The sequence below is a fragment of the Hemibagrus wyckioides genome, linkage group LG15 (genome assembly GCF_019097595.1).
Source record: "Hemibagrus wyckioides isolate EC202008001 linkage group LG15, SWU_Hwy_1.0, whole genome shotgun sequence".
NCBI lineage: Eukaryota > Metazoa > Chordata > Actinopteri > Siluriformes > Bagridae > Hemibagrus > Hemibagrus wyckioides.
The window spans coordinates 9,688,609-9,715,356 of NC_080724.1; the positions used below are offsets into that span (position 1 = coordinate 9,688,609).

General features: G+C 42.2%; 4 protein-coding genes across 6 annotated transcripts; 3 read left to right on the top strand and 1 right to left on the bottom strand.

Moving 5' to 3' along the window:
• The first annotated feature begins 510 nt into the window (after positions 1-510).
• On the top strand, positions 511-11,033 carry pip4k2ca (phosphatidylinositol-5-phosphate 4-kinase, type II, gamma a). Its single transcript, XM_058409402.1, has 10 exons — positions 511-935; positions 1,604-1,701; positions 3,203-3,299; positions 4,351-4,497; positions 6,677-6,823; positions 7,096-7,134; positions 7,237-7,350; positions 8,409-8,673; positions 8,856-8,959; positions 9,077-11,033. The coding sequence occupies exons 1-10, from the start codon at positions 777-779 to the stop codon at positions 9,155-9,157; spliced, it is 1,251 nt and encodes a 416-aa protein (XP_058265385.1). The 5' UTR covers positions 511-776; the 3' UTR covers positions 9,158-11,033.
• Positions 11,034-13,093: 2,060 nt separating this feature from the next.
• On the top strand, positions 13,094-15,528 carry gpr182 (G protein-coupled receptor 182). 2 transcript variants are annotated; one of them, XM_058409403.1, is made up of 2 exons: positions 13,094-13,233; positions 13,841-15,528. In XM_058409403.1, the coding sequence occupies exon 2, from the start codon at positions 13,844-13,846 to the stop codon at positions 14,909-14,911; it is 1,068 nt and encodes a 355-aa protein (XP_058265386.1). In that variant the 5' UTR covers positions 13,094-13,233; positions 13,841-13,843; the 3' UTR covers positions 14,912-15,528. The 2 variants fall into 2 exon arrangements, with proteins under 2 accessions (XP_058265386.1, XP_058265387.1); XM_058409404.1 differs by having other exon boundaries at positions 13,122-13,228.
• A 2,137-nt stretch (positions 15,529-17,665) lies between these two features.
• Positions 17,666-19,788, top strand: LOC131365508 (G-protein coupled receptor 182-like). The gene is made up of 2 exons (XM_058409102.1): positions 17,666-17,795; positions 18,394-19,788. Exon 2 carries the CDS (start codon positions 18,397-18,399, stop codon positions 19,459-19,461), a length of 1,065 nt encoding a protein of 354 aa, XP_058265085.1. The 5' UTR covers positions 17,666-17,795; positions 18,394-18,396; the 3' UTR covers positions 19,462-19,788.
• A 49-nt stretch (positions 19,789-19,837) lies between these two features.
• Positions 19,838-26,648, bottom strand: LOC131365507 (zinc finger and BTB domain-containing protein 39). 2 transcript variants are annotated; one of them, XM_058409101.1, is made up of 3 exons: positions 26,202-26,648; positions 22,480-24,016; positions 19,838-22,324 (listed from the first exon to the last, which is right to left on the bottom strand). In XM_058409101.1, exons 2-3 carry the CDS (start codon positions 23,983-23,985, stop codon positions 21,428-21,430), a joined length of 2,403 nt encoding a protein of 800 aa, XP_058265084.1. In that variant the 5' UTR covers positions 23,986-24,016; positions 26,202-26,648; the 3' UTR covers positions 19,838-21,427. The 2 variants fall into 2 exon arrangements, with proteins under 2 accessions (XP_058265084.1, XP_058265083.1); XM_058409100.1 differs by lacking the exon at positions 26,202-26,648 and adding an exon at positions 25,598-25,971.
• Positions 26,649-26,748: the final 100 nt, after the last annotated feature.

The following is a 26,748-nucleotide window of genomic DNA, read 5'->3' on the forward strand; positions in this document are numbered from 1 at the left end:
TTAAAGCCAAAATTATGTGGACACGTGATCATCCATTCCATTTCTGGCATTTGGCCAGAAATGTAAATGTAATGAAACAGGCACAGATAGGAGGGATGATCACGTGTCCACATTAATACTCCAAGCTTGGCAAACCAAGTGTACATGGAGCTTGCTTTATGCAATGGAGCATTGTCATGCTGGAACAGGTTTGAGCTCCGTAGTTCCTGTGTGTGTGTGTGTGTGTGTGTGTGTGTGAGTGAGTGAGAGGGAGAGCGCGTGTGCGCGCGCCATATAATGTATATACCTCAGTAAGACGGCCTTTGAACCCAATAATCCTATTCAGTGATGCAGCTGTACCTGATACACTCGTACCAGCAACACACACACACTATACACCCATTATGTATAGATCATATACGGGCTATAGGTTTTGTGCCAACATATTTCCGGTTTATCAGATCACGTGGTCTGACTCCGGCACCACCTATTGGCTCCTGGAGCTGTCCGTCTGGAAGCTGGGTGATGACGCCCCCAGGTGAGCCGCCGCAGAAGTTCGCAAGTTGCAGTCGATTTTCTCGCTCGCCTGTCAGGCGTCTTCTTTTTCTGGAATGGGGCGGGGCTATTTCAGTGATTTGTGTGCTAAAGCAGAGAGATTTAGGACAAAAGAAAAGCCGAAAAAGTGAAATAAAAACATTCTGGATACGTGAATGCGTGTTGGTTTGCTGTGGACATTGAGTGACAGCTGAAGCGGAGAGCAGGAACTGAGAGGAACTGAGGAGAGGCGAAGCGGCGTGATGGCGGCTATCGGTAACCCCGGCAGCGCCTCCGGCCCCATACTCATGCTGGCCGCTAAAACCAAGACCAAAAAGAAAAACTTCGTCCAGCAGAAGGTGAAGGTGTTCCGAGCCAGCGACCCGGTGCTCAGCGTCTTTATGTGGGGAGTAAATCATTCGGTAGGTCCTTCTGCTGCTTTTGAACTTCCCGAGGCGCCTCCCTTTTTTCAGTTAGCTAGCATGGCTATAAACAGCCTCGCCGACGCATTTTTTCCCTACCTGTATTCCGGCATGTACCGCTTCCTGCGCTATTATTGGTTACGTCTCCTTGCACGCTGTCCAATCACCTCGCGCGCTCGTGATTCTTCACCAGTCCTGCTTCAGGGGGCGAGATTTGTTGAAATACGGGTGGGGAAGTTAACCGTAACAAATTCCCCGTAGAATGCGGAAACAGTATTTACATGTGGTATTTACCAGCTACGCGTATGCAAAGTAGAATGCGATTTATATGTTTACACTTTTTATAAGCTGAATCTGAGTATAAAGAGTATACGTTTGCGCATTGGCGAATATGCTTTAGGCAGTTGTGACATTAGACGATTATAACAGCTAATAAACAAAAAGTTAAAGAATTTGCCCATTATGTAAATACAACAATATTATCACAGTGTCTCATGTTTACAGGTGTATTTGTCAGGATTGAAGGTCGTAGGCCAGATATCTTCTATACCATCCATATTTTTTACTCTGTATATTATAGATTTGTAGCTCTTTATCTGACATGTACTTTTGGTTTTCCATGAATACTTTGCATTGCTTGCTTTCTTTCTCCTTTGTTTATTCTTCAGATAAATGATCTAAACCAGGTGCCCGTCCCTGTTATGCTTCTCCCTGATGACTTTAAAGCCAACACCAAAATCAAAGTCCAGAACCATCTTTTCAACAAGTAATTTCATCACACAGTACATCTATACGGCACGGCGATGTGTGTCAGGAAACCGGATAAAATTTTTTACCTTTTTGTAAGATTTACAGATCAACACCAATGAAATTTCTGGGAAAGAAAAATCTCTTTTCTTTTCGTTGGTTGAGGTTAGACTTAAAGAGACCATGATGTAGCTTCTTCACCGAATTGATTCCATATGTTGACATATATTTCCTTCTGAAACAGGAAGTGCTTAACTTCAGAAAACAACAATCAAGGAATACCACAAGCCCCTTGTTGGAAAAGTGATTAGTGTACACGGAGACAAACACACGGCCTGAAAGGCACCGTCAAAGCAGATTAAATGCCAATGAGCTGCTTCTGTAGAGCAAGACCCACTGTTTTTTGTGACTTATTGTTATTTAACCGTCACTCTGATATCATATGGAGCCGGTTCGAAGTGAAATGGTCGTATTGTGGTTGACCTTGAAGTCAGAGCAGAATTCCTAGGCTGCAATCAGTTGTACTTAAAGCTCAAGGGGAGGGGGGAAACCTGACCTCCAACAGGAAAAAACAAAGAATGGTCAGCTCAGAATTCCGAGTTCACTAAAATAAACGTGCCAGAACAACACGGAGGCGCAGATTTGTACTTCAGTTCTGTTAGTCGCAGCCTGATTTTATTAACATTTCCATTCAATTTATTTGTATAGCGCTTTTAACAATAGACATTGTCTCAAAGCAGCTTTACAGAAGTATAGAAACATAGAAGAAGAAAATTATTTATAAAGTTTAAAGTTAAGATACTATTTCATCCCTAATGAGCAAGCATGAGGCGACGATGGCAAGGAAAAAGTCCCTGAGATGATATGAGGAAGAAACCTTGAGAGGATCCAGGCTCAAAACCCATCGTCATTTAGGTGACACCGGACAGTAAATAATGTAACTGTTGATAATGTCCTTTCTGCAACAGCAACTAAGGGCTCATGAGGAACTATTAGGTCAGTGTAGTTTCTGAGTTCATTATAGACACTAATTCCTTGTTGTTGCAAGCTGACAGATGTAACGGCAGATCCGTGACGGCTCCAAGTGGCTCTGTCCACAGCTGTCTCCTGGTCATAGGCTGTCCACACAGATCCATCTACAGCAACATGATTATTAGACCATTGTGATGAACCAAGGGGTGTGAAGCCAGAACAAACATGGCCTTGTTTTGAGTCTTTCCGAGGACGAAAGCACTGGAAGTGTACAGCGGATGTCTGCAGAGTCTTATTATTTGTCGTCACAAATGATTTTTATTATACTAAGACAAAACTCATTTTTGTGTTTAAAATATCTCAGGATGTGTAAAGAGTGCCAGTAATTCTGGAGGGCACTGTAGGTCATTGGTGTTGCTCTTTAAACCTTTGTAAAAATGCATGGATGTCTTTTTTTTTTTTTTTGGTTTGAATATTAGCCATTGTGGCCTGGAAAGTGCAGTTAGGAGTAAAGTATAAATCTGCTGATGTGTCTTTTTTTTGTACAGAGAGAACCTCCCAGGGCATTTCAAATTTAAAGAGTACTGCCCACAAGTGTTCAGAAACCTCCGAGAACGATTCGGAATCGAGGATCTGGACTTCCAGGTATGAAATATTTCACTAAATGAGCGCATTAGCATTTAGATCATACCTCTGGAAGAGGTATAAAATGTCCCGGCACGTCTGAGGAAAGGGTGCCAATAATTCTGTAGAGCACTGTGATCACGGTGTAAATCCTGACCTCGACTGATTCTGATCACGTTGATGTGCATCAAAAAAAATTTCCCATCATTTCCATTACACCACACTTACACAGGCTATGAGCTCAGTTATGTGACATCACAAAAATAGCCAATCACGTCTAATACACAAAGCTTTTAGAGGATGATGATGTCTACCTCTTAGCTCTTTGAGGAGCAGAAGGTTCCTTAATTTTCATGTTGGCTTAACAGGTTTGTCTACTGTTAAATAAATAGCATTTAACAAATGAAATGCAAATTGAGTCTCGGAGTAAGATCTCTCCTGTGTCAGGTCCATAAGCATGTAACTAGCAGGCTAGCTGACTGCACTTGCAGGAGGACATGGATGAATTGTTTGTTTATTTATTATATTTTTCACCGTTCATAGATACAGACAGAATATATATGGAGGTAAGGGAGTGCAAATGTTGAACAAAAAAAATATCCAACAATTTTACGACAAACATTTCACAACAGTCCTGAGAACGACGCTTTTCTGCTTTTACAGCTAAAGCAGCGGTCAGAACAAATGCAGACAAGGTAATTTACTGAAGGGGAAAGGACACGGGACGGGGAAGGCGCGTATGCTCTTGGTAGCGGTTACTCTCGCTTTGTGCCCACTTTATCTGGGTGAATTGTGTCTGGGTGAATTCACAAGCTGTGGACTCATGAGCCAAAACAAACAATGTGGGCGGGACTACAGGCTTTCTGCTCAGTAAATAAAGGTGGAGCTGGTGACTATTCAGCCTTGCTGTTAATTTGTTGCTTGGTCACATCTGGGAACAAATATTTCATACACCAACATGGTTGTTTTGTTAAAATGATTTTTCTCTCTCAGCCACCCAGAATTTGTTTTTATTGATCTCTCTGGAGCTGAATTGATATTCGTGTGTGTGTGTGTGTGTGTGATCCCTCAGGCTTCTCTGACCCGCAGTCCCCCGGTGAAGGGCGAGGGGCAGGGCGAGGGTCTCCTCTTCACCTCGTACGATCGCACTCTGGTAGTGAAGCAGATCTCCAGCGAGGACGTAGCTGACATGCACAGCATCCTGTCTGAATATCACCAGGTACTCTCACTTCACCTGGGTCTCTTACCCATAAAGCCACATCTCATACGGTTACAGAGACGAATGAGGAAATAAAAAGGCCGCCTTTTTTCCGAGGTATTGTTTTACTAGATTTCTGAGGAAGTTCAAAAGTTTCCTGCCGCCCAGTACCGGTGTTCAAAACAACCAACCACAAAATTAGCAGCACCGCAGCTGACGCTACTCCAAAGGTCAACTACAAAAACAGAGCTTGCTCAACCTCCTGGGAGAACGGTTCACACCGAACATTTACCACATGGCTGCAATCTGCCATCAGATATTATTTGATAAGATTCAACAAATACTTCAATGTGTATGACGACGGTTATATTTCTACACACTGATCTCGCTCTAAACGGGTGAACCCCGCCTGCCTCTGAGTACACTGTCTAATTTTATCCCCTTTTCTGGCCTCCAGTAAGAGAAAATAGGCCAGCAGTACATGGTACATGTTACCTTTGCGCTCTTCTATATCACTTCCTGCTTATCTGAAATATAATGTAGATGAGACTTATATCACAACATTCAATTTAACTAAAAGCTATTAAAGTATGAGACGTGTCGTACATCAATAATTAAACATTAGCTGCGTCCCAAACGATGTACTACACACTCTGCACTATGTACTCCAACGTCTAGTGGATGAATTTTAGAAGAATTCAATCGTCTCAAATGGAGTAATGTTTTTTACGATAGGCCATCGATGGCAAACACGTGCAACATGATGCCACAAGCGTTAGCAGAATTGTGTCCTCGGAAAATCGAAGGAGCAAATGTTTAATGCTGCTTTAAGATAAGTGACAGGAACTATATTGTTTTAGCTAAAAGCTGTAGCAGACTTCTGTGGTGTAAGAGGTGTTTATAAGTAAACCACTATGGGATGTGCGGCAACTTCTAGTGAAATAACAGTAGTTCTGCTTGAGATGAGGATCCATCAGATCAGCTCTCCGTTGTTCATGTTACACTTCAAGTTATGCGCAGTTGCTCTGTTTTTCTATCACACATTTCTGTAGATATTCCCCAACAAATGGACAAGAAATGAGTCTCATTTTGACTCCTCATGATTCTTCCAAACATCCCACACCCCACCTGTCTGTTCTACATTAGCATGGACATTGTAATAGATGACAGTCAGTTGTTTATAAAAGCATGCGAGTGCCTTTTGTCTGTTCGCACTGTAGGAGAAGGTTCACAGCAATCTGTTCAGAGCCTGCCACTTTGTTCCAGTAAATTGGAGGCTTTCCAGCTTCTGCACACATCCCGAGGGCTCGATTTCAGGAGGTCGGAATGTTTGCTGCGTCATAAAGCAATGTTCGAGCTTGCAGGCAGCCTTGAAACATTTATTTTTTTGCTCCATACACACACAAACCTTTTGATAATAGGTTACACAGTGCCATTAAACAATAGCCAGTTATTACACCTTAAACAGATGAAACTCAGAAGGTTGCTCTGTATCAATCCCAGGAGTGAAATATGAAGTATGTGGCCTTCAGCTGGCAGCTGAGGGCATTTCAGTTTATAACACACAGCCCTGGCTAATTCTCTATTCTGATTGGTCAGAAGGGGTTGATTAATTTTCTCTAACAGTGGATCTGGCTGGATATGTCATTCTTTCTATCTTATTGTTTCTTTAGGTAAAATTTGGGCAGCACGATGGCTTAGTGGTTAGCACTGTTGCCTCACAGCAAGAAGGTCCTGGGTTCGAATAGGCAGGGGCCTTTCTGTGTGGGGTTCTCCCTGTGCTTGCGTGGGTTTACTCAACACGTCAATATGTTTTTGGGCTGTGGGAGAAAACCAGAGTACCCACTCTGGTTTCCTCCCACAGCCCAAAAACATGTTGACATTAGGTTGATTGATTGGTGACTCTGAATAGTCAGAGTCACACTTAGGAGTGAGTGTGTGTGGTTGTCTGTCTATATGTGGCCCTGGCGACCTGTCCAGGGTGTACCCATGCCTTTCGCCCTGGGATAGGCTCCAGCAGACCCCTGTGACCCTTAGGAATAAAGTGGGTATAGAAAATGGATGGATAGTTACATCTTACCCAGGGACTTCTATGACATTTTGTTGTAAGGAGTCTCCAGTTTCAGTGCATTGTATTTATCAAATAAGGCTGTAAACTTGAGGCAGCATCATCTCTACATCTCTTTTGCTTTTCCCGCAGCACATAGTAAAGTGTCACGGCAACACGCTCCTCCCTCAGTTCCTCAGCATGTACCGCGTGACCGTGGAGAGCGAGGACACCTACCTCATCGTCATGAGGAACATGTTCAGCCACCGGCTCATCGTGCACAGGAAATACGATCTTAAGGTGAGAGGGGTGAGATCTTGACTGTTTATTCTCTAAAACGTCCTGATATATAAATGCACCTGCGTATTTTTATAGCTCTGTTCGGTATTATTCCACGTTTTCCCTGCATTTTCAAGCTGTGCTGAAAATAATACGCCACAAGGGGGTGTTCTGTACAACCAAACAGACGTGTCAGAGTTTTAGTATTATTTTATGACGAGTCCTCTCCTCGCTATGTGTGACGAAGGCGTTGTTGTGTCTTTAAAAAAAACCCACATGTTCATGTAACGCAGGGTTCCTTGGTGTCTCGAGAGGCCAGTGATAAAGAGAAGGTACGACAGATGAGTTTCACACTCCAAAACATTGTTTTTTTCTGTAAGACTTTGATAAGAATGACATCAGAGTGACTTTGTCTATCTCCGTGTTAACGGCAGGTGAAAGAGTTACCCACCTTCAAGGACGTGGATTTCAGGAACAACATGCAAAAGGTGTATGTGACGGACGAGGAGAAAGAGAAGATCCTGGAGAAGCTCAACAGAGACGTCGAGGTGGGAGAACTCAAACCCGAGTCGACCGTTTGGTCAAATCCTCAAAACTATTGTTATAGACAACATGCAGTTTACCTCCACAGACACGGCGAATATAATCTGTAGTGCAAAGTAATGTGAAAAATATTTACGTCCTTTAGAAAAGAAGACTATACCTCTTTAATTAATCAGAAAATGTACTTATCTTTTTGAAAAGAAATGAATACAATAGATGATCATTTTACATTTTGTAGGAAAAATTATGAACATGGGATCTGAAATAAATAGATGGATGTTTTGTATAACCCAGAGGTGATATTCAAGGCAGCATTTAAATACAGACGCATAAATACTATGAAACTCTAAATGGTGACAATTGTTCAGGCAGCACAACAAGTGGGCGTGCGCTTGTGAGAAGAGACTTGTACCAGCAAGACGGAATGAAATCTTGGCGCTCACAGCTTCATTTGAGTCACACATTCAGCTGTTATTACAGAACAACAAACTGGCCATGGCTCCCGTTCAGTAGATGCTCTGTGTGGAGCTCTCGGTTAGTCAAATAGTCTAGTGTTTGTGTCAGCAAATCCTGTAAAAGTGGGCGGTCGGAATACTTTTGTATTTTAGAAAAGGTTTTAAAGCCTCTGTCCTTTCAGAATGACCACATTTTTAAGTCCAAGATGAAGTCAGGAGTCTTGAGTCACCATGGAGTTCAACTGAAAGTCAAGATTTTAAAAGATAATCTTTTCAAGGCCAAACTTATGTGGCTTCATTTATGCACTGCATCACTGATAGACTGTTTTGTAGAAGAAGGAAGTACTTTTTGTTAAACTCTGGATTGAGACCAACAAATGATTTAGTGAGACATGCGCAGTACCAAGTACAAATGCCGGTAAGTTGGAAACCAGTCCAAATCAAAGCAAAACTGGTGTCTTACAGCCTAGGCAGTGGTGTGCATTTGTTTTTTTGTGGGCGTGGCTTTAGAGGTACCGATGAAAAGATCTTTCTCCCTATTTTGTTTAGGTTTCAAATATCCGTTTCTAGGTTGCTGTGATTATTGATGCTCATTTTGTATTTCATAGTTCCTGGTGAAGCTAAAGATAATGGACTACAGCCTGCTGCTAGGGATCCACGATGTGGCACGGGCCGAGCGCGAGGAAGAGGAAGCGGAGGAGCCCAGCTGCGAGGACGAAGGCGAGACGGAGAACGGCGTCAACCCCGCACCGCACGTCGGCTCCTACGGCACGTCACCTGAAGGGATCGCCGGCTACATGAACTCGTTTAAGCCCATGGGCCCTGGAGAGTTCGACCCTTATTTGGACGTTTACGCCGTCAAAAGCGCCCCAGGTTAGTTTCTTGGAAAGGTGAGGGGAAGCAGTAGTAGTTTCTGGGAAAGGTTGGGATGAGTTGACGCATCATTTAGGAAGTGTGTTTTCCCTTCGCTGTTTGGCAAGAACAACAGGTCAAGTAGATAACGGAGAAAGTGCTGATTATATGTTGACCCTGATGGCTTTGGTGTCGGTTTCCAGGCGCACCACAGAGGGAGGTGTACTTCATGGGACTCATAGATGTGTTGACGCAGTACGACACCAAGAAGAAAGCTGCGCATGCAGCTAAGACTGTTAAACACGGGGTGAGAAATAACACACATATCACATGTTTATTTTCTCATCATACTTGCATTATTATTATCATTATTATTATTACATTTTAAATATTGAAATAAATACAATCCTTTTTTTTTTTACAGGCTGGTGCAGAAATATCCACAGTTCATCCAGAGCAATACGCCAAACGATTCCGCGACTTCATCTCCACTATATTCGCATAATTCATCTTTCCCACATTGTTCAGTTTGCGGTAATTCTGATTTGCTTTGTATATATTTTACAAAAAAAAAAAAAAGAGCACGTATGCTGCGTAAGCAAGAACGAGCGGAAACCTTCTGAATAATATTAACCAAATCACCTGCATATTTATTTATGAATAATCCCAGACGAGACTGAAGCCACGTCCTTTAACGTTAACATCACGTATCTTCCACTAACATATCTACACTCACGGAGTGTACTTCTCTCGAAGAAATGTGAACCTGTAGGAATACCACAACACTAAACCATCCTTCCACGTGATAGAGCTCTGTTTCTCTTTCCGAACCCTCTCTCTTCCCGTCTTTCAGGACGGAGGGAAGAGAGCCGCCTTGTTGTTCCCGGCATAACGCGACCTGCTGTTCTCTGTAGCACATCGCCTTTAGCAGCTTTGCGTTCTTTAAGCTGCACTAGAGTGTGATTTGTTAATCACTAATTCGTTAGCATTTGTACCTAATGTCTAGAGAAAAAGCAATATTTTGAACGTTGAATATTTGTATAAATGCCTAGAGTATATAGTTCCAAATGTTTTCTAGCTATTTTATGCCATTTAGATGAAAAAGGATGGGGGAAAAAAAAATCAGCAGCTTAGAGAACATAACTAGGATCGCATGCCTTGTTGTTTCATTTTATTTATATTGCAATTCAGTGTTTGGACCAAATATATTTTTTTGAGGATTTTCAGAAACCCAGCTTCAGTTTGTTTTTTTTTTGTTGTTGTTTTTTTTTTTTGTTGTTGTTTTTCTTTTTAAATTAAGAATGAACTTTAATATTTCACACTTCACTTCTACTGTGTGGCATTTTGCCTCATTCCACTTACACACTAGAAAATTAGCAGCCATGCAATTAAAACACATATAAACAAGAAATGTACCGTTTTCTTTAAGTTAATTGGTTTTGGTGTCACCTGATAAAGAATGAGTGGAAGTTGAATTTATCAGCTTCAGAAAAAGTGTAAATAATGGAGGGTCAGGGACAGGATCTGCTTGGCCTCTTCCAGAAGCCTCAAATTGTGCTGACAGTCCATTTCCTGTTGCTCTAACAAAAAAAAAAGCGACATAACCGTCCTCAACAATGGATGGAAAAATGCAGGAAGAGGCAAGGGAGAAAAAAATGTAAGGACCCCACTGCATCGCTGAAAATGCTGACAAGTTTCGAGGCTGGAACGGCGAGTCGAGTCGGAGCAAGTAAATCTGGAAATGGTGGGAAGCAGAGCCAAGACAAACTTCAACACAAAGCAGCAAAGATGTAAGGAGCCATTACATCTCCCGTCCTGCTGAGAGGCGGCTTTCCTGTGGGGGGTTTATCCTTTCATGAGGCTGTTGAGGACAGTGAGTTGAAATGAAAATCGAAGGCATTCCTGTCAAGTAAGGATTAAAACACTCGAGGGGTGCTGTTATAAGAAAAATAATCAATGACTGGATGGTGTGACGTGGCCTGACAGAGAGCAGAGTTACTACTACTAACGCTATCACACCAGAGCTGATTATATTCCTAAAGCACCATGATCCACAAATGTTTCACTCCAGTGTTTCACTAAAACAGCAACTTGCCACGTTTATACTGATCGACACGCTACACTCTGACTCGATTTAAAGCTGTGCAACGTCCAAGTTCGTTCCTGTTATTACTAATTTATAACTGCTGTCCATGTTTAATTCATAACAACTGCCTTGCCATGCTACTAGAAAACCACAAAAGCCTCCATCCTGATGACCAAACACTTACTGACTGCTCCAAAGTGGGAAATAAATAAATAAACATCTTACAGAATACTTTACCATATTACAAATTATATGCTTTTGTTTGTTCAATAAAAAGTTTCATGTAAATCTCTCACGTAAGTTGTCACCATTGAAATGATGTACAGTTAATATATAGCCATGATTTGACCTGCATCCACAACTACACTCGGATAAATTGTTTGGATAAAAGATCTTCAGATCCTCGGTTTACGGGAACCCTTATCGTCCGTGGCCTCTGGGTACGGAGGGTCAAACGTCTGTGTTGTACTGGGAAAAAAAAAAAAACCTTCCTAACTCATGGACACTGTACACATTACCCTTCCATGCTGGTATTTCCCTCTATTGTTTGACTATATGGTTTTCCTTAGTTCTTAGATTCAGGAAATCTGAACTGCAAAAAAAAAAAATCCAGGTTGCAGAAAGGTGGTTGCCTTGCTAAAAGGCACTCTGTAAATTCTTTACCACGACGTTGCCGTGTTATTATGCTTGAGGATTAAATGACATCCGACACCGTCAATACAGTGAATATGTATTTGTATGTATTTAGGCAACATGCTTGCCTCCACCTCCAGAGTCAGGGGGTTGATTCCTGCCCTTTTTTTTGCCCTTTATATAATTATATACTGTATAAAACCACTGCAAAATAATCAGTTTCTTATGATTTTTCTTACAGGTAAACAAATTGTGTTAATGCTTCGGCTAAATAACATTAATAAATCAGTATTTGGTGGAATAACCCCGATTTGCATGCGTTTTGGCTCCATGCTCTCCACCAGTTTTTCACACTGCTGTTGGGTATACCACTCTTTTTGCAAAAAAGCAAACAGCTCAGCTTTGCTTGATGGTTTGTGACCATCCATCTTCCTCTTCATGACATTCCAGAGGTTTTCAATAGGGTTCAAATCTGGAGATTGGGCAGTGGTCTCATTTTTTTTTTTCCAGAGCTGTATATATATATAATTTTAAGCATTCAGTTCTGGAAATGTGGTATGGTGGTGGGATGCCAGACAGGCTGGTCTGAGTGTTTCAGAAAAGTTTCGTGTCTGGAGCACACGTAACATCTACCGAGCGACAGTTCTGGAGTCGAAAACGCCAAGCTGATGAAGGAAATCGGAGGAGAACGGTCGAGATGACAGGAAGCCTGTGCCAACGAATACAGTGAGGGGAAAGAAGTATTTATTATTAAATATTCTCCTAGTAGACAGAGTATGTCTAATACAAATGTACATATTTGACATGTAAAGCTTGTGTTTGTAAGTATAAAGAATAACATGGAAATATCTAGAACTCTGGCCTTACAATTCTGTTCAAATTGTTGGTCTTACTGTAGACATCGACATCTTAAAGCTGTATATTTGCCTAATGTTGCCTAAGTACATAATCTTGGCAATATGTTGTGCCTATATACAATTTTACCCTATGATAGTTACATATCTTTTCTGTACACCTATATAAATGTGTGTTATTTGATTCTGATTACATGTACACATTTAAAGTGGGTATATACTGTACACTGGATGGCTATTAAATAATGAAAACAAAAGTGTCTTCCTCTCAGAATACACAACCGTGAAGACGACAGCAAAAGACAACATCATAAATGTAAATCTCCATACATTTCAATACAGTCTCGTCCCACTCAGTGCAAGTGGCTAGTTAATTGGATCTTAATTCTAGAAATAGAGCTAAATGAGTCATATAATATAATAGTATTGACGGCTGATTCTCGTCTCAGTTCGAGTCTGTCCCGGGGTGGACCCTCTGTAGTTATTTTGTGCAAAATGGACTCCAGTAGTAAACAGATGGACAGTGCAGAGGAAAAGGGATAATGTCAAGTGTGACGAAAACTTTCTCAGGAATCTTTCCTGCTGTGCATGTCCTATCAGAGAGAGAGAGAGAGAGAGAGAGAGAGAGAGAGAGAGAGAGAGAGAATGCTTGGGAGAGACTTTTGACTTTTAAACATCTCTAATTATCACAAGTTAAGAAACACCCAGAAGTTATAATATGTAATTATAATGTAAACAATAGGATAAGGATAAGATACACAAGTACATGGCTTGAGAGAGAGAGAGAGAGAGAGAGAGAGGGAGAGAGAGAGAGAGAGAAGTAAGTTAGGGAGGGAGGGAAAGAGAGAGAGAGAGAGAGAGAGAGAGAGGAGGGCTTAATGCCCCAAAACAGACAGCAGGAGGAAAGACTAAAGCAGCTCCATTCTTCAGCCAGATCAGTCTCCATTCCTCTAGGACACAGCTTTATCAAAGAGGTTTTTACCTTCACAACAGCTCCATAAAGGCAAGGTAGGCCTTGTCCATTTTTAGTCTTTCTCAAGGCCACTGTTCAGTTTTAAAAAGCCAGATGTGTAAAATGTGTATCACGTAAAATAGCAATGATAAATAAATAAAGCAAATGAAAGAAGTCAAAGTTTCAACAACTGCTTCACACATTTCTATACATGACTCAAAAACTCTTCGTAATCTACCAGTAGAACAAGCCAGCATTCCATACTGCACCAGTCAGCAAAATCTCCTGTCATATGACAGCAAACAACATTCAAGGAAGATTCAGGGACTCAAAATGTTAAAAGAGTATAACCGGATTCATCTATTACACCGCTGATCATTTGTGACAGGGTGTGGTCAAGAATCTCAGGGGTCCGAGAACCCACCCCTTATTTACCACTGAGTTTTAAAGACTCATTATATTGCCTTTATATACAATAGCTCTTTCATAAACATGCAATACCTCAGAAATATTTTGCTTGCTTGCTTTGCAAATGAGCAACTCTCGACTGCAGCTGCAACTTGTGAAATGGATCAGCATAATCCTACTGAAAAACTTCAAAGAACACACACACACACACACACACACACACACACACACTAACACTTTCTGTTTTCTCCACAGAAAATGGAACACGATCATAACACTACATTAAACCACAATGAAACGCCGTGGTTCTATGAATGTAGCGTCAACCTGGACCAGGACTCTCAGCGCATTGCGCTCTTCCTGCTCTACCTGTTCCTGTTCATGGTGGGTTTGGTGGAGAACTGCCTGGTGATTTGGGTAAACTGGCGTAGGCGACACTCAGCCAGCGGTGTGCTCTTCTGTGTTCTCAACATCAGCTTGTCTGACCTGATGGTGGTTTTCACCATGCCATTCTTCATGCTGGAGATGGCAATGTCAGATGTTTGGGTTTGGGGCCGATTCCTGTGCAAGGTGACGCACCTCATCTACGTCATCAACTTTTACAGCAGCTCCTTCTTCCTGGCCTTCATGACTCTGGAGAGGTACCTGACCGTAGCGCGGCCGACCACACCCTCCTGCTTTCCACTGCAGCCCAGGCACCGGCGATGGCTGCTGTGTGCCGGAGTGTGGCTTCTGTCCTTGGTGTTGGCGCTGCTAGAAAATGTACACGTGGATGTGTTTGAGTGGCATGAACCCGGCTGCTTTTTGATGCCTGAGAAAAACTTCACTGAGTGGTATCTCTCCCTCACCTTCTTCTCCCTTACCTTTCAGCTGTTGGGTCCTGCGTCAGTCATCATCACCTGTAACATCCTGATAGCACGGGCCATACGGGCCTCTCCGGACATCCAGAATCACAGAGATATTTGGCTGTTGCATGTGTACTCACTGGTCTTCATGGCCTGCTGGCTACCTTACCATTTTGTGATGTTTCTGCTGTTGGTGGACGTCCTGGACCCGTTCCTGATGTCCTGCAATGCTACAATTGTACTGTTATTTGCTTACAGCTTGGTACAGTGCATCTCGCTCTTTCATTGCATTGCTAACCCCATTCTCTATAACTTCCTGAGCAAGAGCTTTCGTGCCAATCTCATTAACGATATTCTTTCCCGTATTTCCTCACCACCACTTGGCAGCGTAGACAATGCAGCCGATGGTGTGGGGAGGTCACAACAGAAGGAGCGAAAGCTCAGCAATGCCAGCACCAGTCACTCAGAGATAGAATCCTAAGAAGGGAAGTTCCCATTAAGTCATAATGAGGTCTCCTGAGAGAGCGTCACCTAATTCATGGCGCTGTGAAACATCATCAAGTCCTCCATATAACTTTCATTTGTCTTAACACCTCCACATAGCAGAGGAGACTATTTTAAAATAATTGAAAAAGGGTTTTGGTATCATGGTCCCTATAAAAATGTTGCCAGTTTCTCAGTGCAATGACATAGCTATTCTGAAAGAACATTTTAAGACATTTTAAGGTTTGTTTTTATTGCTTGTAAACAGTGGAGCTGGAAGGACCAAACGGAATGGAGTCAAATGTCCATGTAAAGAAAGGTTAAGGGTTCCTGTTAGTAGTTTTAAAGCAGGAAGGAAAATATGTCCCTGCATCCCACTCCACAGGAAGCGATGGCATTACTACTGAGGAACATGCCACATGCCACAGATTAAAGGAAGTGCCACAATCAACATTTGCAGATGATGATCTGTTCACTGGACACTGCTTTATTGCTAAAACTTATTGCTCTACTTTTATTTACCTTTATGAACCTTTATTTAAAACAGCAATGTAAAAAAGTTATTGTTTTGTTGTGTTTTTTTTTGTCTTGTTTTAATAAATGCTCTTTTCACAAGTTGTAGGGCTCCGTTGATCTGAAATTGTGGTCATTCCATTTTGGGGGAATTTAATGAAAACATACAAAGACTGAGAAGCTCAACCTCATACTTCACTCTAACACCTGAATATGTTTGTAGCTTAAAAAAACAAAAACAAAAAACAAAACACTTCTTACAAATCATCAAATATAACAACATAAAATAAAATAAAATAAAATAAAATAAAATTAAATTAAATTAAATTAAATTAAATTAAATTAAATTAAATTAAATTAAATTAAATTAAATTAAATTGTTGTAGAGTTTAAATTGTATGGCTTTTTTCACTTTGCAAAAATATTATATATTGTGTGTGGACTTGGCCCAGTTGGCCATAAGCCTAATGAGGTAAAATTCCACAAAATAAAATAAATAAATAAATAAATAATCCATGATTTTCTGCAAGATGACCATATATGGAAGAGATGGATTATAGCAATTTGGAAAGGAGAGAAAGTGCCACATTTACTATCACAGAAGAGCTGTGTTATAAAATTGTTATAACACCTGCCCGTCAAACCCATAAGTGCTTTTTGAACATCCCTTTCCAGATTTAATCCCCTGTCCACCTTGAGGTTAAAATATTCTCTTCCTTTCCACATCAGATATACAGTAAAAAGCATACACCTCTGTCACTGAGCATGTTACAAAAACAAAGTCATAACTAGCATAAAATCAAGTTATCTGTTACATATAGTACACTATGTTTACTGAAAACATGGCTCACTTTCTCCAAACTCTAACACAATTTCAAAAATAAATTCACCAAGCTCAACAAAAGCACATACAAAAGCAATAGTTCCAGTGAAAGGAACTCTTAATGCTTCAGCATACCAAGGCAATTTTGACAATTTCATGCTCTCAACTTTGTGGGAACAGTTTGGGGATGACCCCTTCCTGTTCCAACATGACTGCACACCAGTGCACAAAGCAAGGTCCATAAAGACATGGATGAGAGAGTTTGGTGTAGAGGAACTTGACTGAGAGAGAGTCCTGACCATCAGGAATTAGAGCGGAGACTGTGAGCCAGGCCAAAACTGGGACATCTTGCACATGAATGTAATATGGAGTTGTCCCGCCCTTTACAGTTATAACAATTTCAACTCTTCTGTGAAGGCTGTCCACAAGGTTTAGGAGTGTGTTTATGGGAATCTTTGACCATTCCACTGGAATCACATTTGTGAGGTCAGGCACTGATGTTGGACGAGAAGGCCTGGCTAGCAGGCTCTGCTCTAACTCATCCCAAAGGTGTTCTATCAGGTTGAGGTCAGGAGTCTGTACAGGTCAAGTTCCTCCACACCAAACTCACTCATCCATGTCTTTATGGACCTTGCTTTGTGAACTGGTGTGCAGTCATGTTGGAACAGGACGGGGTCATCCCCAAACTGTTCCCACAATGTTGGGAGCATGAAATTGTCCAAAATGTCTTGGTATGCTGAAGCATTAAGAGTTCCTTTCACTGGAACTAAGGGGCCGAGCCCAAACCCCTGAATTTAATGATTTGGAGGGTGTCCCAAAACTTTTGGCAATATAGTATATGTTATCCCAGATGGAAATTTTGTCTTCAAATCAAATGTACTTTAAATCAGTGCTTAGAATCTCACAGTAACATTAGAAATGACATTACAAATGCGATGTATTCCTCCTGCTTTTGGATGCGAATGTCAGCGGACGTCTTTTGGGGTAATCCAGTTATTAGTAACTCTAATCATAACAGTGGACATGGCTGAAGCTTATAAATAAATGACAATGAACTCTATTGACTGAGTAGGATTTTGTACCTTAGATGATTTTTTTCAGCACAGCCTGGTGCTGGTGTTTTAATGCAATGACTTGGTGGTTCGCAGACTTTTTGTGCCCGAGCTGATATTTGCGCTGGGTGATATATTAAAAGTTTTGAATAAGATAATGCTGTACTTGAACAATTCACAAGGTTTAATAGCAGTTACCCAAGATACGACAGATCACAAAATGTCACCTGTGCTCAAGACTTTCTCAGGAATCTTTCCTGCTGAGCATGCCCTCCTTCCTGCCCTTTCAGAATGTCCTATCAGCAGAGAAAGGGAGAGAGAGAGAGAAAGAGAGAGAGAGAGAGAGAGAGAGAGAGACAGAGGAGGGCTTAATACCCTAAAGCAGCTAGGGAAAAGACTAATGCGCCACAATTGTTCTGCCAGATCAGCCTTCATCTCTCCAGGACACTGCACCATCGGACGGCTCTTACCCTCACAAGAGCTCCACAGTCAAGGTAGGTCTTGTCATCATCATTGTTTGTTTTTCTTTTAAACCTAATAAAAATATGAAGGCAAGATATTTCAAATCATATACACATTTCTATATGTACATATACTGTACATATGTGTATAATTGGCATCTATTGCAAAGCAGAACTTCACTAAAAGCATCACAGTGCAGCAAAATGTCCTATGTTCTTGGACTATTTAAAGAAACAAAATGTTGAAATAGTCCAAACTACCCCAAGCATCCACAGCTGATTTCTAGAGAGCGTGATGAACTGCTTCTATAGTTTAGAGCACACATAAGTTTGATTATAAGGTTTACTTATTGAAAAAGGCATAAGGATCTCAAGGATTCAAGCCACATTTGTTTTAAAAAATTTGTAGTCCTTATTTACTGCTGAATTCCCTTGTTAGAACGTATTGTTAGTAGTTTTGCTTTAAAAAAGAAAGTGCCTTAAAATCATTGTACTTTGAAACAGTGCTTGATTCGTGCTTGCGAATTTGTAGCTCTCAGATCAACAAGTGCACAATAAATTTGGATCAGCATAATCCTATTAAAATAACTGTAATGCACTAACACACTAACCCTTTCCTCTTTCTCCACAGAAAATGCACATCGATCACAATGCATCAGATACTGATGAAGAGCCGTGGTTCTATGAATGTAACCTCAACCTGGACCAGGATTCTCGGCGCATTGCGCTCTTCCTGCTCTACCTGTTCCTGTTCATGGTGGGTTTGGTGGAGAACTGCCTGGTGATTTGGGTAAACTGGCGTAGGCGACACTCAGCCAGCGGTGTGCTCTTCTGTATTCTCAACATCAGCTTGTCTGACCTGATGGTGGTTTTCACCATGCCATTCTTCATGCTGGAAGTCACCATGAACAAGGTTTGGGTTTGGGGCCGATTCCTGTGCAAGGTGACGCACCTCATCTACGTCATCAACTTTTACAGCAGCTCCTTCTTCCTGGCCTTCATGACTCTGGAGAGGTACCTGACCGTAGCGCGGCCGACCACACCCTCCTGCTTTCCACTGCAGCCCAGGCACCGGCGATGGCTGCTGTGTGCCGGAGTGTGGCTTCTGTCCTTGGTGTTAGCGCTGCTAGAAAATGTACACGTGGACCTGCTTGAGTGGGATGAACCCGGCTGCTACATGATGCCTGAGATGCACTACATCCAATGGTTCATCTCAGTTAGTTTCTTCTGCCTTATCTTCCAGTTTTTGGGGCCTGCGTCTGTCATCATCACCTGTAACATCCTGATCGCTCGGTCCGTTCGGGCTGCTCCAGATGTGGAAAATCGTAGGGACGTTTGGCTCTTGCACGTGTACTCACTGGTATTTGTAGTCTGCTGGCTTCCCTACCATATTGTTATATTCTTGATGATAGTGGATGACCTGAACCCGTACTTGTTTTCCTGCAACACTGTAGATATCCTGTACTTCTCTTTCAGCATTGTACAGTGCATCTCACTCTTTCATTGCATTGCCAACCCTATTCTCTATAACTTCCTGAGCAAGAACTTTCGTGCCAACCTCATTAATGATATTCTTTCACGTATTTCCTCAAGACCTGCCAACACTCCGGCCAATGCAGCCGACGGTGCAGGGACAGTATCACGAAAGGAGCGAAAGCTCAGCAATGCCAGCACCAGTCACTCAGAGATAGGATCCTAAGAAGGGAAGTCTCCGATACGTCACGATGAGGTTTCCTGAGAGATATATGAGGAAGCAGCATGCTGCTACAAAGAAATGTTTTCCAGATACTATCAAAATAACTGTTTTACAAAATATCTGTCCCTGTGTCCTAGAGTTAACATCGCCACATAACTAAAGACACCATTCCAGAACAATTATTCAGATTTGTTTTTTCTAAACCATAAACAAAGTGTTTGGAGATCATGCTTCATTTGAAAATACTCTTGCGAGGCTTCTCAGCGCAAGAAGCAAACACCTTAAGAAAAACATTTTAAAGACATTCAACAGTTCTTATTGCTGGTAAAACAGCGAAGCCGAAAGATCTAATGGAATCAAAGCAACAGCTCTAGGAGTTCCTGTCACTGGGTTTAGAAGAGGAAGGAAGAAAACTCCCTACATCACACTCCCACAGGAAGCTGCTGGCAATCATGCCAAAGATAAAACAAAAGTGCAGCAATAACAGATATGTAGAGGATGATGTCTGTACACTGGATGAAATAAATAACTTGGCTCTTTAAAAGTCTTTTTTTTTAAACAATACATTTTATTCAAACAGAGCTTTTGTGCAAAAGTGGCATGAACGGTCATTTCAGAACTTACGGGAATTTGCGTAATTCACTGTTAAACTCACTGTGTGCCCTCAGAATACACAAATACTGCCACCAAGTGGCAATGCAATAACAGTACCTACTTTAATGTCCAGTCTAACGCCTAACAGCATCTTAAGTTTCAGGTGTCCAGATTAGGGTCGTTGTACATGAACAGCTCCTCCATGTTGAACCGGGTTTCAATGGCTACGTGCAAATTCTGAGAAGATCAACATCACACGGTCACGCCTGTGTATGTTTGCAACACTCAATTTTATTCAGAACACATACGAAACAAATACAGTCTGAGAATACGCATCTATTTAGGATGAAAACACTCCTTACAAAATAGAATGTATCAACATAAAAAGCTATAAATAAATAAATAGATAGTTATTGATCTTAAAATTGTATGATAAGGTACTGCATTCACATTAAAAAAATATTACACATCGTGGAATTAGCCCACTTAAAGAGGCAATAGGTACCATTTTTTACACTTCTGAAAAGTACTGCTGAACTTGCCGTTGGTCCTGACGCTGGAATCGCCGACTACACCAGCCATCCGTGTATAACATTAGAAATGATGTTAAAAATGCTACTTATTCCTGCTGCTTTATGGATACACAAACGTCAAGATTTGTACCAAATGTATAAATTTATCTTGGCTTTTTCAATCCAATTGACAGGAAAATATGATATAATAAAGATGAACACTGGGAGAAGCTTATAAAAAAGAGGAGAGAACTATACTGACTGCACAGGAGTTATTCCTTACTCTACGCTTACGCTGATTTGACTTGCTCAATACCGTCGTAATACATAAACACATAATTAATAAAAGAGCACTTTGGGCTGAATTCAAACATGATGTAGAAAACGGAGTGAATATGATGAATAAAATAAAGTGTAAAAATAAATAATCAAATTAAAGACAAAATGACCCTCTGTATAACGGCAAATAAAAAAAGCAGAGCACGGTTTTGTATCTGGTCATTAAATCGTTCATTTCTTGCTGCAATGCCCATGTACACCATCATATTTACTGGTGATACAATATGCTGTTGTAACACTCTAGAATATTTACATTTAGCTTATATTAATTACAGAATGAGTAGAAGGAAGAACATCAAGAGGTATTCCTATACTAATGATCAAACCTCACAGCCACACGAACAGTCAGTTTGCCCCTCAGAATACATAAATGCTGCCACCAAGTGGCAACGCAATAACAGTACCTACTTCAATGTCCAGTCTCTAGCACAGAAAACATTTAATAGCATCCTAATTCTACTTGGTCCTCAACAACGGTCACAGATAACGAGCGAGATAAGTATTTAGGCACATGAGTAGAAGTTTCAGGTGTCCAGATTAGGGACCGGCTCTTTGGAGTGGTCGTTGTACATGAACGTCTCCTCTATGTTGAAATCAGGAGGTAGGTGTTCCTTGTGGAGTTCCATGTGGGACGAAACCATCTTCAGCGTTGAGAAGTAGAGGCCGCAGACGGTGCAGCGGTACATCAGGGCGCCCGAGTGCGTCTTCAAGTGGCAGATCATGGTGGAGCGGCCGCGGAAAAACCGCAGGCACACCTTGCACTGGTACGGCTTCTCTCCTGTGTGGATGCGGAGGTGGTAGGTGAACTCGCCGGAGTGTGCGAAACGCTTGCCGCAATACCTGCAGCGGTACCACTTTTGTTTCAGAACTGCACCCATTTGAGGGCAACCGGAAGAGACGCCATTCTGTAAAAGTCCAGCAGGGAAAGGCATACCAGCTTGAATCATTTTGTCTGGTATAAATGCGCCCATGTTAAAGCCCAGCCCACCAAGTTTACTGATGCCGCCTGGCTCTAGGGGAGATGAAGAGGAGGAAGAAAACTCCAGTGGCTGGTCTGCCTTGCGCTTACCAGGCCATATTTGCGGCTCACTTGGATGCGTGCTCAGGTGGTAATGGAAGGCTGCGTCTGAAGGGAAGGTCTGTGGACAAAGGAAGCACTGAAACTCACCCTGTCCTGTACTGCCCTCCTGACTGCCGTCATCCTCTTTGGCAGCTCCTCCATGTTCAGCATGCAGGGCTAAGTGTGTGTCAAGCAGAGGTCGCTCCAGGAAGGGACAGGCGCACTGTGGGCAGGAGTAGATGACAAGGAGGTGTGTAAGCGTGTGCCACAGAAGAGCACACCGTGTGGGTTGAGGTGACTGGCACACACCGCAGCGCAATGTCCGCAAACACACGTGACACTGTACATGCTCCCTGAGAGCCTGAAAGGAAGATCAAATAGTTATTGAATTGATTCTCAGGTAAAATAAAGCTAGTGGATACATTAAGTACAGCTGGTTAGAAGTCATTAGCATTATTGGAACAATATTTTTTCATCATTTAAGCCACCTTTAGAAAACAAAATGAAAGCACAGACCTTTAAATCCTTAGTGATGAATTTACTGCACACACTGCAGTGCAGTTCCCCTCCAGGCCCCTGAGTGGCGTTGTTAAATTGCTCTGACATTTGAGGGACGCACCTGGCCACTGACTGACGCCTGTGACGGATCAGTTCGGCCTCAGTGCAGAACTGCAACTCGCATATCTCGCAGGAAAACAACAGGATGCCCACGTGAGTGAGGGCATGAGCGACGCTGGATGAGCGGTCAGGGAAAGAAGTGCCGCACACCCGGCAGCTTCCCGACTCAGACAGGTGTGTCTCAGCATGAGAGCGTAACACACTGTTATCTGCTTGCAACAACACTCCACAGGTTTTACAGGGCTGTGATGACGGAGCCAGATGGCCTCGACTCACCGAGATACCACTTCCGCCGTTCTCTATGCACATCAGGTCTTCGTCGTCTTCCTCTTCCTCAATGTAATTTTCTTCATCGTCGCTCAGTTCGATTACATCCCCCACCAGCGCTCTCCACTGCTCTCCATCTTCTGGAGGCCCATCATGGAGGCTCCTTTTTTCTGCATTGTCCTCTTCTCCAAACAAAATGGCTTCTTTGACTGCCCCAACCCCAAGTCCAGCACCTCCTTCAACCACTCTAAGCTGCAGGCTATCCAGCGGGTCACCTGAAGAGGATGATGGTGCGCAGATTTCCCCTCCGGCCTGTGCTGACGAGTCAGGAATGGAACACACTTTAGAGAGTGCTGGGTTGTTACCATTGATGATGGCTCGCTCTTCTGGGCTGTGGTTCCCATCCACTTTCTCTTCTTCCTGTTCAGTTTTAAGCTGCAAGGTGAGAGCTGGGAGAATCTCAGAAGCCTGAGAGTGGTGGTTATCTAATGAGCTCTGTTTGTTGTTTGCCAGCTGGTTATAGCTCAAATGTAGCTGAAAGCCATCCTCTGCTTTAGGCAAGTGGGAGAGTGAGAGGGGGGGCACATGAGAGCGGTTTACCCTGTTCACTCTGCTCTGAAGCAGTGGAGAAGGCGTCACCGGAGTGGGAGCAGCAGGAGATGACAGAGAAGAGCAGGACGCCGCTGATGAAGAGCACATGGAAGCAGTCATGGTGGTAGCAGGGGCCATGTCTGTTTCCACATCTCCATCTGAGCTCTTCATGTCTGGGAAGGTGGCATGGCAAGCCCGCACCAGCTCTCTGACTCCCAGTCTTTCCGCCAACTCATACAGCACACCGACGTCTATCAGATCAGTCAGGATCTCACCCGTGTAAATAAAAGTCAATACTTTCTCAAAGTTGGTTGCAGAGATGAAGTCCAAAGAGAATGTGGCAGGAGTGCCACTCTGGCCGTATTGGCCCCTAGATAACATGCTGCTGAAGTGAGAGCTTGCACACGCAAGGACTGCGCGATGAGCAGGGAACGATCGACCTCCAACCTGCAGAAACACGTCGCAGTGGAGCCGTGACAGGCGGAAGCGGTTGAGTTCAGCTAGAAGCAGGGCCGCATGGCCTGACCTCTGCAGCCGAATCCGCATGCCTGCCAGGGTGGCGCTGAGCTCTGTTTAACTGCAATACAACCAAAGTGAACGTACAGGAGATTAAACATAGCTTCATGTGTGAAAAATCTTCATATATTATGATCAGTTTAACTGCAACAGAAAGCTGCTTTCTTAAGACAAAGTTTCCGGAAGTAACTCTTGTTCTGCATTTTTTAAGGATTTCCCTGCTCTAGTGCGTGCACACACACACACACACACACAGCTGAAAAATTCAACATGGTCTGACCAGCTACCAGAACACAGGCCAAGCTTTACAATATAGTAGCTAATTATTCACATCCTCATGACTTGTATAAATATTTGAGATTTTTTTTTGGTAAGTACCACACTGTTCTTATAAGTGTCAAGTGAGTGTAGTTTCTAGCTTTTTCCACCTCAGACCTCCAGAAGACTTTGTTCAGTCCCAGTCTCTTGCATGTGTGGAATTTCTTTGCATGTTCTCCCTACAAGTCTTCCTTCTGTTTCTCCAGTTTCATCCCAAAAACTTGTCAGTAGTTAGACTTGCTACTCAGGGATCCACGGTGCCATATTATGGATCAGTGTATCCCTGTATCACTATGACTAGTGCACTCGGCGTTCCTGGGATAGGAGCCGGATCCACCACAACCGTGATCAGGGTTCAGTGTGTACTCAAAGTAAAGGAATGAATGAATTTGTGTATAATGTAGCATTAGTAACTGGAATTTAGGGGTTGTTTCCTTTCGGCCAGCTTTGACCAACTGGTAAAGATGGTCTACTTGACTGAGATGGCTCAGACTAAGGCTGATGGTTATAGTACACCCATGACAAAATGACCAAAAAGTGTGTATGAGTGATAGGAATAACTTTTTTAACTGAGGACCCTAGTCCAATTGACTAGTCTTGGTAACCACCTGTAACAGCCAATAAGACGTGACCGGTGCTCGAGCATCTCTTGTCACTGATCTGAAATTCCTCGCGCGAGGAGAAAGAGCTAGAAAGATCTAGAAACTTTTCCCTGAGACACAAGAAGCATCTGACAAACACGTATTAACATTAAAGTATATGACAATATACTAAAAAAAAATTCGCGGTTTCGCGAATAAAGTCATTAAAAAGAACGTTAAACAATGGCTAAAAACCACATGTTGTATATCACGCTAATGGTTGTATATTTAAAAGAAAAACGGGGAGGAAAACAAACAACAACAGTTCGTTGTCTTGTAATTGTAATATAGCTTGCTAGCTAGCTAACGAGTCTACAGCGCCGTAGCAAGTTAGCTAGCTAGCAAGCATACGGAGAATGCTTTAGGGAAACGTTTTACCTGTAGCTATACTTTCCCCAAGTATATTAAATAAATAAAATCTCAGACTGGGTGTATGAAAACAAACGTTAAAGCAGTCTAAGTTCAGCTAATTAGAAAACTGGCCTTACATTAGCACTGTACCAGCTAGCTATGTGAAGCACTGGTTGCTATAGAGCAATGTAGCAACCGAAAAGCTAAGGTGCTTGCTAGGAAGCTAGCTTAGCATTGAAATTCAATTGTAGTAGACCTGTGCTGAGCCGTGTTAGCTAATGTTACCTAGCTTATTAGTATCTGGAAATATAGAATACATGTTTTCTCTTTACCCTCAGAGCGGCGGTGGTTTGTTTTCAACGGAGAGTATTCCAGTGTTTTTTTAATCAGCCCAAGCTCCTTTCTTCCCGAACCATGATGGCTAGCTGGCTAATAGACACCGAGCCAAAGCCCTTTACCGGCTACCAAACTGCAATGAGCAGCCAGATGTGAGAGCATGGCTTACATTCCTTATGAAAACTGTAAGCAATCTTGAAATTGCATTGAAGTGCATTTAGTAAACCCAGCCACGTATCAAGGCTCACGAAAGATTACACGTTTATACTCAACAAAATAATAAGAATTAAAAAGATAGGGATCTCTGTAATAAGAAATGTATGTGACAAATAAGCACTTCCCTGTCTTCACAAATGTGCATCATTCTTCATCCTGCCTATGATGAATGGCATATGAGAAAACTTATGAGAATTACAGGCCTGAAAGTAAAAATAGCACAACTAGGCCTATCATCAACCTGTGCCTATACCAGTGCTTACTGTAGATATTAATTTCATGTACATCTGAGAGAAAAAAACACACACACATGACATTATGTCATAATCATTTAACCTTAAGAAAAGTTAGGAAAGCAGAGTCCCTTTGAAAAGAAATTCTCACCTTCAGATCTGATGAGGATGTGGGGAAAATCCACCTTTAATCTATTCTGCATCCTTCTGAGGTCTGATCAGTAACTGGCACAGATAATAAGAGGCCAATAAAATGCCGTGGTATGATCCTATTCACTCAATCATTAATTCAGAAAGCACGTTTTCTGTGGGACTGGTGCGTACACGTACATTCACACAATCATTCACCCCTTGTTTTGGCAGGTAGGAGAAAACTGGACAACCTGGAGGAAACCCAGAGAGGATATGTACATTGGAGGATATGTAAGTCTCCACACAGACAGTATTCTGAGCCCTGTGCCTGCTGTACCACCTCCAGTTATAATGTCATCAAGCATACAAATTTCCAATAATGTACGGGATGGACACAAAGGTTCACAAAAGAAATTTGCTGATTAATTTAGGTCAAATTACATTATGCATTAGAGAAGTTCGTAGTGCAACTACGTAATGACTCGTCCAAAGATGTTCATTTACAATTCCACACACAGAAATGTCCCTTTTTACCTTGGTTAAACAACCACAAATAATAACTAAAA